The sequence below is a fragment of the Camelus bactrianus genome, chromosome 10, assembly GCF_048773025.1.
Source record: "Camelus bactrianus isolate YW-2024 breed Bactrian camel chromosome 10, ASM4877302v1, whole genome shotgun sequence".
Taxonomy (NCBI): Eukaryota; Metazoa; Chordata; class Mammalia; order Artiodactyla; family Camelidae; genus Camelus; species Camelus bactrianus.
In genome coordinates this window covers 48,478,051-48,491,133 of record NC_133548.1, presented here as the reverse complement: position 1 = coordinate 48,491,133, position 13,083 = coordinate 48,478,051, and the positions used below count along the sequence as shown (strand labels likewise).

At 37.4% G+C, this 13,083-nt stretch overlaps 1 protein-coding gene across 3 annotated transcripts in view; it reads left to right on the top strand.

The window, feature by feature from the left end:
- Positions 1 to 13,083, top strand: part of C2CD3 (C2 domain containing 3 centriole elongation regulator) — a 108,078-nt gene that overhangs the window by 40,588 nt on the left and 54,407 nt on the right. For all 3 annotated transcript variants that reach the window (XM_074372608.1, XM_074372609.1, XM_074372610.1), the window contains 6 exons: positions 53 to 175; positions 3,401 to 3,895; positions 6,332 to 6,483; positions 8,371 to 8,617; positions 11,063 to 11,243; positions 12,646 to 12,829. In XM_074372608.1, the coding sequence (XP_074228709.1) occupies positions 53 to 175; positions 3,401 to 3,895; positions 6,332 to 6,483; positions 8,371 to 8,617; positions 11,063 to 11,243; positions 12,646 to 12,829 (1,382 nt within the window). The remainder of the gene's footprint in view (positions 1 to 52; positions 176 to 3,400; positions 3,896 to 6,331; positions 6,484 to 8,370; positions 8,618 to 11,062; positions 11,244 to 12,645; positions 12,830 to 13,083) is intronic.

Below are 13,083 nucleotides of genomic sequence, written 5' to 3'. Positions count from 1 at the left end.
CTGTGTCTCTTCTTTAATTTAACTTAAACTTTTTCTTCCCTTCTCCTCTCAGCCAGAAGTCATTGGCTCTGCATCGCTGCCTTTGAGAGCTGTCATTCAGTCTGAGCTGCTTTCTTTCAGTGACCAGCTTCCAGTGCAACAGGAAAATGGCCAGACTCCACTTGGCCCCCTCAGGGTATGTACATATACATTCAGGTAGTCAAGTATTTATGGAGCATGTGTTACTGGCTGGCCCTGAAAATACAGCTGTGAATAAGAAAATCAGGGTCTTACAGCTTATGTTAAAATAGGGCAACAAAAGTGCTGGGAAGGAACTAAATGGTATGATGTGATAGTGAGTACCTGAGAGGAAGTAGGAGATGGGAAGTTCTCGCTAAGGAGATGAGATTTGAAGAATGAGAGGAAGAGGCCACCAAGTAAAAAGCACAGGGAAGTTCATTCCAGAGAAGAGAATAGCACATGCAAAGGCCCTAAAGTGAGAATGGGCTTGGCTTTGTCAAGGGACAGAATGTTGCCCAGGACAGTGAGCCAAAAGGGAGAGTGGTAGAAGCTAAGACTGGACAGGCAGGTGGGAGCCGTATCGTTCAGAGCATTGTAGGTCAGAGTAAAGGGTTTACCTTTTATCCTTAGCCAGGAAAGGACAGTGAAGCATGGGAGTAACATCTGATTTACATTTTAAAAGATTACTGTGTGGAGAATAGATTGTAGAGTGCAAGAGGGAAAATATGGAATCTGTTGCATACGTCCAGAAAAGAGATGATTGATAATTTAGACTAGAGTAGTGGCAGTGAACAAGAAAGGAAGTGACTGGGTTTGGACTTGGTGGAATGAATTCTAATGTGTAATGCATTGGAGAGAGGATTTTTTCCTTTTATTCAGAACTATCAATTTCTTAAGTGGAAGTTTTGTTTTATTTTTTTAGAGCTTGCCCTAATCATTTTTAATTGAATTATAGTTGGGGTACAATATTATATGTTATTGATGTGCAAAATAGTGATTCACAATTTTTAAAGGTTATATTCCATTTATAGTTGTTATAAAATATTGGCTGTATTCCCTGTGCTGTACAATATATCCTTGTTGTTTTATATATAATAGTTTGTACCTCTTAATCTGCTACCTCTGTATTGCCCCTCCCCTCTTCCTTCTCCCAGCTGGTAACCACTGATTTGTTCTGTCTGTGAGTCTGTTTCTTTTTTGTTATATTCACTAGCTTGTATTTTTCTAGATTCCACATATGGGTGATATCATACAGTATTTGTCTTTCTCCATCTAACTTATTCATTTAACATAATACCCTCCAAGTCCATCCATGTTGTTGCAAATGGCAGAATTTTTTATTCTTTTTTATGGCTGAGTAGTATTCTTGTGTGTGTGTGTGTGTGTATACACCATATCTTCTTTATCCATTCATCTGTTGATGGACATTTAGGTTGATTCCATATCTTGGCAATTATAAATAATGCTGCTATGAACATTGGAGTTTGTATATCTTTTCGAATTAGTGTTTTTGTTTCTTTCAGATGTATACCCATGAGTAGACTTGCTGGGTCATATAGTAGTTCTATTCTTAGTTTTCTGAGAGACCACCATATTGTTTTCCACAGTGACTGCACCAATTTACATTCCCATTAGGTAAAAGAATCTGAACAGGACAGCTTTGTCCTGTTGTCCTGGCAAGCTTTTAAAATTGTCACAACTATACCTAAAACATTTCATAGCTCCTCATCACCCAAAGGGTAAAATTGGTCCCACTGTATGGCCCCAACCTACCACTGCAGCCTTCTCTCTTGCAGCTTCCCTAGCAGGAACCATATCAAATTATGTAAAGAATTCCTAGGATATTGTGCTGGTTTTTACGTCCATGCTTTTGTTCTTGATTTTCATACTGCTTCCTCTTCTTGAAAGCCCTCTCTGCCCTCTTCCTGGCCTTCTTAGTAATAGACATCACCTAATTTTAAAGACTTGCTTATCATTGCAAAATATTAATAAGATCACGTTACTCTTCCACTACCAAAGTTTTATTTTTTTGCTTTCCTAGTTCATTCTGGACTGCAAGAGTTATAATCAGAAAGAGGCAATAAATAGAACTGATGGGCTAGAATTTTTTTTCTATCCTGGTTCTGTTGAGAAGAGTACTGTCTAGATTGCTGTCTTTTTTCAATAGAAGAAAAGAACTTTGCTGTGGGTTTTAAATGAAAGGAACAGCAAGTGCCCTTTATCTCTAGTAATTCAGTCTCATAATAGTGACCACTTTCGTTCTTCATCATTTACCCTGCATCCTTTTTAACTTTGTAACATTTTAAACTTTTAAACATAACTTCAAAGTTAGAGAAAAATTACAAAAATAGTAAGAAAAAACTCACATTCTCTTTACCTGGTCTCAGCAATTATTAGCATTTGTCGTTTTTGCCTTCTAATTATCTGCCTCTTCTCTTTTTCTCCCTCTTTCTTTCTGTCTCCCTCTCCTCTCTTTCTTTGTATACACATACACCCATAATTTTTTTCTGAACTATTTGAGACTGTATTACAGACATTATGCCTCTTCCTCCTAAATTCTTGTATTTCCTAAAAACAAAAGCAATATCATACATAATGCTGTACAGTTACAAAAATCAATTTAACAGCATTACTATATCCTATCTATAGTCCATATTCAAATTTTACCACTTGTGCTAATATTTCTCTTTGTAGCAGTTTAGTTTTGCAGTCCAAGACCATCCATTGCATTTAAATGTCATATCTCTCTAATCCCCTTTAGTCTGGAACAGTTCTGCAGCCCTTCTTTGTCTTTTCAGTACTTTGATCTTTTTTGAAAAGTAAGACCAACTGGTCTGGACTCTGTAGAATGTCCTCCATTGGAGTTTATCTGCACTTATCACTATGATTAAAAGAATATGGTTTTCTAACTTCACCATTAACTCCACCATTCCCTGTGCATTTATTACTTGGCATTCTATGATACAGAAGAGTTGTCCCTTCTCCCATATTTATTTATATTGGTATGGACTCATGGATTCTCACATTTTTCAAAAGGTTATAATCCATTACTATCATTATACATTTTGATACTCAAATTATTCCAGATTTGTCCAGTAAAAGCCCCTTCAACTGGATTGTGTATCCTTTCAATATGTCACCATCCTTTTCTGAGCACTTCCTTATTTTCTGACGCAAGATGATGTTCTAGGCTCAACTTGTATATTGTTAAGTCATCTGCCTAGCTTTTCTTAATCCTGGTAAGGTAATGTATATGCAGTCTGTTAGTGTTCTTACTATTATGGTATTTGAGGGTGAGTTAATTTATTTCCTAACAATCTCATACTGCTTCTAGCTCCAAAATTCTGATTCCGATTCTAGAAGATATTCCTACTAACTCTCTTCCTTTTATGTTCTGTAGGTAACTGTGGAGCTTGTTATAGATAACAAGGATTTCGCTGGTGTCAGTATGAAGTTAAATAGCAGTACCCAACATACCCCACTTTGTGCTCTTACAAGTCCAGATAAGACACTGCCAGAACCTAGCCAACATGTTACCTGTACCGAAAATCCACAGAACCTAAATCAAATTCAAGAAGAAATGATAAAGAAAGTGCAGAATTTGGTGCTCCCCACCCCAAAGTCACCAAGCCCTGTAGCACCAAATCCTTCAATCTCCATGACTGTGCCAGCCTCTCATGTTTTGGTAAATCAGATAAATGGGTCACCAAGAGAGAATGCATTGCTGTTGCATGTGCTGTTGATGGTGCCAGATGGGAAAGATTTCATTACTGGAGAATCTGAGAAACAACCACCATGCAATGTTTATTTAAATTGCAAACTCTTCAGCACAGAGGAAGTCATCAGATCTGTCATCGCATGGGGCACAACAAAACCAGTCTTTAACTTTTCTCAGGTAACTTTGTATATGTCTTAACATTCCATATCCATTAGGGATGAGGGGGGCAGTAATGGGGGAAAGCAAGAAAAATATGTTTCCCAAATCATAAATCCATTGTAAAATCTAAAATGTTCAGACTGGGGAGAGACTTTTATAATTATCTGGTTTGTAGATCCAGTCCCACTATTGGATGGGAACAGGAAGAGACATTGTGAACATTTAAAAACTTTTTGTGTCTATTTCCTTCTGTGCTGTCTCAGTTGTATGGTTTCCCACTATTACTTTTGCCTGAATTCTGAGTTCTGTTCCTTTCTGCTGCTTCTAGGACTTTGATCAGTTAAACTTCCCACTTTCTTTTCTGTTTCTCCAGTCTCTAATTTTTTTACTTATTTTTCTTCAATCTCATTTATTTCTGCACTTATTTCAATACTCACCTTACTTGATTTCTCAGTGGAATTTGATGCTAGTGTGTAAGTTGTTTCCTTTCTTGATTTTTGTAAATCTATCCTCTTATTTTCTTCCTGATTCAACAGCTGTTCCTTTTCAGTCATCAGGCCAATAGGAAAACTAGGAAAAGAGTTGTGACCCCAACACTTCTCCCTTTCTCTTACTTTTAATTATTAGTGTTCCTTTCCATTACTCTGTCCTTGGCATTCTCCCAAACTAACCCTCTTTTTCTCAATGGTTGCAACATCTACTCCCATAGCTTCATTTGTATGAAGATGATTTTCAAATCCACACTTCTGTGTAGGCCAGGCATTTCCCTCTAGTTTCAGATCTCTATGACTAACCCCCTGCTGGTCATCACCACCCAAATGTCTCAAAAGTACTTTCTATGTGGCACCTAATATGTCAGCTGGCATATTGCAGATATTCAGTAAAAATGTGTAAATGGAAGAAGGAAGTCAAATGTGTCCAAATCTGAATTTATTATTCCTTCCAAATTTGCTCCTCTTCCTCCTGTCTGCCATAATTCATATTATAATTCACTCAGAAACTCAAGCAGAACCTAAAAGTTGTCCTTGAGTCTTACATAATGATTCACCAAGTTCAGTAGATTCTGCAAACTTTATCTCCAGATTATATTATCTTACCGCCATTTCATTTCCACTTCTTCCATTCAGGACCTCACTCTCATTCCAGATAGCCTTCAGGCTGGCCTACCTGTTTCTGGTCTCTCCCTGTCCCTTCCTCTGTGAACCAACAGGAATGATCTTTCTAAAACACTAACCTGAATGTTTTGCTCCCTGCTTGAAACTCATAGCCTTCAGAATAAAGTCCAGATTCCTAGTTTGGACTACAAGACCCTTTAAGAACTGTCTGTACTTCTCTAGTCTCAACTTCAGTGACTCTTCTTTTCACACCAGATAGTCCAGTTATGCTCAGCTACTTGCATTTTCCTGAATATTCTCTTTTCCAACCTCGTGTCTTTCTCTGCGCTGTTCCTTCTGCTTTGAATTTCCTCTCAGCCTTAACAACTCCTATTAGACAGAGCTTTTTGTACTAGGTAATTCCTGCTTATCCTTAAGTTTAGGTCTGCTCTTTGCCAAAAGCTCTCTCTGAATGAAATCTCCCTGTTTGTAAGTTAGGTTGCTGTGCTTAAATTTTTTGGTTTCAGGGAACAGAAGTGTGCCCAGGACACTTATGTAATTGGACTTTCTTATATGGATGCAAAAGTAGCTCTGTTCCCACTCGCTGCTCTTCTGGTGTCTACCTCTCATCATGCCTTATATCATTTCTGGTTTCACCCTTTTTGCCTCTCGTGTTTTCTTTAAGTTTCTTCATTCATTCATCCTCTGCTGTTGTACTACAGCTTGGGTTCTTTCAAATTGGTGGGCCCTTGATTCCACCATCAATTTGACTGACCTGCTCTTGACTCCAAATTTCTAGTTCTCTTTGTGACTTTTCTCTGGAGTAATTTACACTGAAAATCTAGAAGAATAATTGGCCTTGCTATTTACCATGACACCACTTGGGCAGAACTTTTTGCACTAGGCCATACCACCCAACCAGTGGATTGGCTGCCCTATTGATTAGGTGCTCAACCGTTGTCTAGTCAGTAGCCATCTTTTTTTCAAAAACATCTGTCTCTCTGCATGGGTTTACAAATGAGTCATTTTGCCTTGGAAAGGAGCGGATGAACTTGGCAGACACCATGATTGACATGTCTGACAACTTTCTCTGCATCCCTGAAGCCCTATATATATGAGTTTTGTCATCAGAGAATTCATAACATTTTGTATTGGTTGGTCTCTAACATAAGACTGTGGCTTCAGACTGAAGATACAGAGTGGGTTTTATTTTGATGTCATTGGCTCCTAGCACTGTGCATGGCACACAATAGACTTTTAGTGTTTGTTGAATAAAAGTATAAATTAATACTTTGTCTGAGATATGGGTTTTTGGTGTTGTTTTTTTGTTTGTTTGTTTTTTTGTTATTCCCCTCCCCAGGTGATTCCTGTCTCTCTGTCTTCCAAATACCTGGAAAGGCTTAAGAACAATGTGATGGTAATTGAAACATGGAACAAGGTGCAGAGCCCAGGACAGGACAAGCTGCTAGGGCTGGTGAAACTCCCTCTTCATCAGTTTTACATGTCATTCAAGTAAGTAGGACCCTTTGGAGTACTCTATTCTACATCTTTTAACTTTGTGAGAACTGAAGAGGAATATTTTTGGTTTGCAGACATGACCAGTCCAGTAATTCCTTGGAGGAACTTTCCTCAATTTCACCACAGTTACTACTCTTTCTCCTGTGTTTTAGCATTCTTACAGATACTGCTTTCCATGTTTCAGGCCCTCTGCTAAGAACCTTACATATATCAAGTCACTTAATCCTCATTACAATTCTCTGAGGCAGGTAACTTTTATTTCCCCTATTTTATAGATGAGTTAACAGAGGCCCAGAGAAGTTATATAACTTGTTGTTTATATTGTAAGTAGTAGATCAGGGTTAGAACCCAGAGAGTCTGGCTCTGCAATCCACTCTTCTCACCAAGAAACTCAGCTGTCAAAGGCTATCACCTCACAAAACTAGTGGTTTACCTCGCAAAACTGATGGTTTATCTCTATCACAAAACTTTGGTATTGTTCACATCAACTACTTTCAAGATTTCTGTACTGAGTGTTGTCTTTCAGGCCTTCAGATCTGATTGCTATACCTTACTTATCACTGTACCAAACCTAGATGAGGTATTGATTTATCTGAAGGCTATTTCTTTCCTCAGTATAGACTGTTCATTTTTTGTTGTGATTCAGAGTACTGATTTTTAGTTATTTTAGCACTGATCTCTTTCCTGACAGCCTTCTCTTGGTTCTGTGTTTTAAATGCTGTATTTCACATCTTACAAAGAGCACCTTTGTGGGCACTTTCCCATGTGAGCCTTTCTATCATTCCTGGAGGTATTGTCATTATTCTGATTTTATAAATGAGGAAACTTGTCATTTGACTTGAAGATGGCAGCCTCTCTGGCTTTCTTTTCATCATCTGTAAAATGAGGGTGATAATAGATCCGCTTTCTCCCTCTTGAAGCAATTGTGAGGATTCAGTGAGAAAATAAATGGGTAAGCCTTTGGTGAACAGTTAAATATTTACATGATGGTAACACTGGAAAGCCTGGTCAGGCTAAGGAGTACTGCTGGATTCATGAATACCATTGTCAGCTCTAGGTATTTGGCTTTTTCCATTTTTTAGTTGTGATATTGGTCTGGGCTGGTTATTCCCCTTCCCTTCTCATTTCATTAGAGACATTCTTTGCTGAGAGACAGTAAAACAATAGTAGCTACCAATTACTAAGCTCTTATCATGTGGGTATTTTGTATTTGTTATCTCATTTTAGTCCTAACAACAGCCCTTTGATGGAAGTTTTATTAACTACATTTTACAGATGAGGAAACAAATGTAAAAAGTTATATTGATTATTTAGAGTCATACAGCAAGTAAGACCAATCTAAGATTCAGAATGGTATAATGAAGAGCATTTGGACTTTTTCTCATCTGTTAAGAGTGGATAATAGCAACCTTTGCAGTGTTGGAAGGACTATAGAAACTTTTATCAGGTGCTTACCATGAAGTAAGCACTCAGTAAATGGCAGATATTATTGGTAATATTATCCAAATGTTATCTGCTAATCTCCAAAATCCACACTTTTTCTAGTTGACCACACTGCCTACCTGTAAAATAATGCAATTCAGCAAACCTCTGCTGAGTTAGTGCTCAATCCCAGACACTGGGCTTGGGCCATGATGATACAAAGATAAGTTAGACATACTCCCTGCCTTCAAATTGCTACGTTTGGAACTTTTCTGCCTGGTCATTTTTATTTGCTGGACTATAGATAGAATCTTTTTTTTTTTTTTTTTTTTTTTTTTACTTTTCTAGTTGTAGATCCATTTTTAACAGACAGAGAAAATGACCCAAGAAAGAAATGAAGGAACTCTGTGACATGATTGATGATTGTTATTTTCTCATTCACAATTTCTCTCCCTTTAGAGATCCTAAGATTTCTCGCCTGCTGCTTGATGCTCAGTACCCAGTTGTTGCTGTCGACAGCTACATGCCTGTGATTGATGTATTCTCAGGACACCAAAACGGGAGACTTCGAGTCTTTTTAGCTATGGGTTCTTCAGATCAGATAATAGCACTACAGAGATTAAAGAATGAAGAAGAAACACTTCCTCCCTTCAACTCCAGGCCAGCTTATTTCCTGAACCAGCCATCTGTAGCATCTGTTGCTATGGTAGTGACTAAACAGTTGATTGTTTACAAAAACCATAATCTTATTTTAAGACATACAATGTGATATTTTGATAAATGTGTATGTTGTGAAATGATTACCACGATCAAGCTAATGTATCCATCATTTCACCTACTTACCTTTTGTGTATGTTTGGTGAGAACACTTAAGATCTACTGTCTTAGCAAATTTCAAGCATCATAATCTCATTTTATCTTGCACATTTTGGTGAAATCATTGCCCCAAATTCTTATTTCAGTAGTGAAAGGCTCAACAAAAGAATATACTTGCACTCCAGTGCTTGCTATAGATCAAAGGAATCATTAGTAGTTTTCTTTCACAGTTTAAATGGATATCTGTGTCCTTCTGAGGTTCTTGAATTTATACGAAAATGTAATTGGATAACCAGATCTTAATCCACTAATTTACTGACTTAATTGCCTTTTAAGAAAATTGGGACGAGCCTGAAACCATTTCCCCAAAAAAGAGTCCTAAAAGAAAATAGCCTTGGGGAAAAAATTGGGAGTAGGAGTGGGAGAGTGACCCCAAATGTAAGCCAGCAAAATCTTACTCTTGATCAAATCGATTTTGGAAAGTTAAATGAAGTTCCTTGCTTTTCTACTAGTAACTTAAAAGCAGTTTGTACAGTGCGGTACAAGTGAGGAAGCACACTGACGTTCTTTATTATGTTTACTTCCCTAATAACTACATGAAGTGCGTCGTTGTCATTCTCTTTTTTAGATGATAAAACAGAGAATTGAAGAGGTTATATTACTTGTCCAGGATCACATAACTACAAGTGGGAGAATTGGTGTTCAGACACAGGTCTTCTGACACTGAGTCCACTATATCATGTCCTCCTGTATCTTTCATTTGATTTCTTTACTAGTGTAGCCAAGTCTCAGTCTCCATATCATTAAGTATGTTTTGTTTTTTAATCTGAATCTGAATGACAAATTTAATGTGTCTAGCAGAGAAAGAACTATTAGGAAAATGTCTATTGGTAGGTTATTGTTTATTAGGAACTCTAAGCTTTGCTCTTTCTAGTATATGTTAGTGTCTATCAACAGACAATGGTGGGAGTTTTTTTGTTTTGTTTTTTAATTTAAAAATGACAGAGGGAGAGGGTATAGTTCAAGTGGTAGAGCACATGCTTAGCATGCAGGAGAGCATGGATTCAACTCCCAGTACCTCCATTTAAATAAACAAACAAACAAACAAACAAGCAAGCAAGCCTAATTACCTCCCCCAACAAAAAAATTAAAATGACATAAAAGCACAAATAAAAATGATCCATAATATTCCGAAGTCTTATGTAGGTGTTATATGGCCCTCACATCACAGTGTAGACTCAGATCTTTTATTCATACTGAAAGCTAGAAAATAATACTAAGAGCACAAAAGAAATCCTTAAGAGGTTAGATATCTACAAATACAGTTGTTTTTCCTTCTACATTCAGCGTCCCTCATCTAGTTCAGTGCCTGCAGAACTGAATTATTAAATTACTGTGTGAAATACTGTATGGCCAAATTAAACAGCTGCTGTAATTCTGAGTTTTTTTTTCCCCCGTATTTTTCTTTTCTGGGGAATCAAACTGCAAGTTTTCTGTTTCCCTAAGAAAGGTTTTTGAGCAGATACACTGACATACGCTTTTTGACTTCAAGGCAATCTTTGTTCCAAATTTTTTGCATTCGTAGTTAGAATACTAAAGCGTGTAAATCATGCAGTCTGATCCTTATCTGAATCCTGAATTCCCCTTTGAATATTTGCAATAATCAGTTATCTAGTGTCTGAAATAGAGGTCAAGAATATTGGCTCTGGAGTCATACTACCGAGTCAAACCCCAGTTCCACTGTTATTAGCTGTGCATGTCAAATTAGCTAATGTAAGCGAAGGGCTTAGTACAGTGCCTGGCTCATAGTAAGTAATAAATACATTATTAATTGTTATTAGTAGAAATACATTCAGTAACAGTATATTCACTACTTCCCCAAGTAGTCCTTATCATTAACAAACTGTCTCAATGTATTCCCAACTTCATTAAAAATAATAAGTAAATTGATCCCTGTTTGCTTCAAATATGTATTCTTTATCCTATGAAGGAAATAGCCTTCTTGGTGTACTAAGAAGAGCAGGTGTTAAATTTTAACAAATGCCTTTTTAGCATTTATTGAGATAGTCATTTTTTCTCCTTCCTCCATGAACGTACTAGATTACATTTCTGAATCCTGATATTGACCCAGTATCACAGTCTGGATTAAATCCTGCCTGATCTGATTACAGTGATCAGTTGTGAGATTTATATACAATGAAGATTAAGTACCCGTTTTAGTATCAGCTAATTAGTTGTGCTTATTTCTTCATCTGTTCTCAGACTTCAAAGAGAAGCAGAAATATTCTAAACAAGTTACTCTTTAAAGCTCACCAATGTCTCTTTCATTTAATAGGCAGGGGACCAAGGAAATGGATTGATGGAGCACCACTTTGATCTCCATGTAGACAAAGTTAAAGGGCTCACCCCTCTTCAAGCAACAGTCTGGGGAGAAGCAGATTGTTATGTCCAATACTACTTTCCAGTTCAAGACTCACAATCCAATGTGCTGAAAGGACCTGAGTTCCTTGAAAATGGTAGGTTTGGGAGATTGGGCCTTCTCATTCTTATGTGGCTCTTTTACTGAAGATACTTAGGAATATTTTTTTCCTGAGTGAGTTTTGTGTTCCTCAGTGTTTCTACTCTTACCTGGGCAGTACAGGAGCTAGTCTGAGTTTTTATTTTTCTTAAATTGTTTTTTGTGGCATTTTATTTTGATTTGATTTCAAATTTATGGAAAAATAAGCAAAAATCGTACAAAGAACTTCTGTATGCCCTTTACCTAGATCCAGCAATTATTTACATTTTGTCTCATTTTATATCATTTACAGACCTACTCACTCTTATCCTCTGTAAACATACAGTTTTATCCACAGTAGTTACATTCTACAAAGTTATAAAGAGCATGAGTTAAAGGGTTTTGAACCATTACTCCTGGGGAATACATGTACATACCATATCGCACATAGATCATAATCTTAAATCCTAAAACGACTTATCCTGGTAGATTCTGTTTGCTTTATTTTACAGAAGAGAGAACAAGGTTCAGAGTGTCAGTGACTGAGGCTGCCCCACTAACACGTGCCAAGGTTGGCATTCAAACCCTGTCCCGCTGGCCCCCGTACCAGAGCTTCTGCACTTTGTTGCACTGCGCCTTACCAGCTCTGTCTTCTGCTTATCTCTGAGAGCTAAAACAAGAAGGCAGTGGGTCGCCCTGTTTGTTTAGTCTCAGCTGAGAGTGAGCAGGTTGGATGACTCAAATTTTTGCCATTCTGAGCATGTCTATGAATAACAGTGAAAGTGCTGCCAGTATTGGTTTTAAAGTTCAAATAAAGGACTTGTATCCAGAATATATAAAGAACTCTTACAAACCAATGATAAAAATTTGACAACCCAATTAAAAAATGGGCAAAGGATTGAAATAGAGATTTCTCTAAAGACATACAAAAGATCTTTGCACATGAAAAGATACTTAACATCATTATTTGGGGGATGAAGATTAAAACCACCACAAGATACCACTTCATACTCACTGAGTTGGCTATAATATTTTTAAAAAACTGATTAACAAGTGTTGATAAGGAAGTGAAGAAGTTGGAACTCTCACACATCGTCCACAAAGGGATCTCTTTCCTCTGTATTATCATAGCACCTTAGGGGACTATAGCTGCTAGGGAAATGGACCTTGGTAGGAGTAATGCAGTCAGAAGATACAGATTCTGGTTTCAGGTCCGTGGCTTACTAGCTTTGGGTTCACCATGTAATCTCAAGGTGTCCATATCCTCATCTGTGTAATAATAGTAATACCTGCTTTGTTTCTTTAACAGGAGTATTATGATGATAAAATTGAATAATACTGGATATTAACATATTGTCTTACTACATATAAAACACTAAATGATGTGTTGGATTATTCTGAAGTGCTTTTCTTTTCCAAAGGAATCACTCTGAAGCCTTTCAGATCTGCAACCACACTCTGTGTTCCAGATCCCATCTTTAATAGTGAGCACCATCACTCTCTTCTGTTGCCAGCTGAAGTTCCAGTGCAAAGGCTCCTACTCAGTGCCTTCTCTGCACGTGGGCTTGTGCCTGGAGGTGGAGTCCAGTTTGAAATCTGGTGCAGGTAGTGTGGAGAACCCATTCCTATGCCTAGGAAGAAAGGGCACAATCACTGAGCAACCCTTACCTTAATTAACCCAGATTGAATCGTGAGGAAGCTAAGAGGCCCCTTCTGCCCTGTTTAATATTATTTGGGTTTGATAGTGACGCTTGTCCAAATTTTACTGAAATCTGTTAAATTGTTAGGCTCTTGGGATTAGTTGTATCTTATACTTCTAACCACTACTTACATTTGGAAGGAAAGTTTTAGTTTCATCT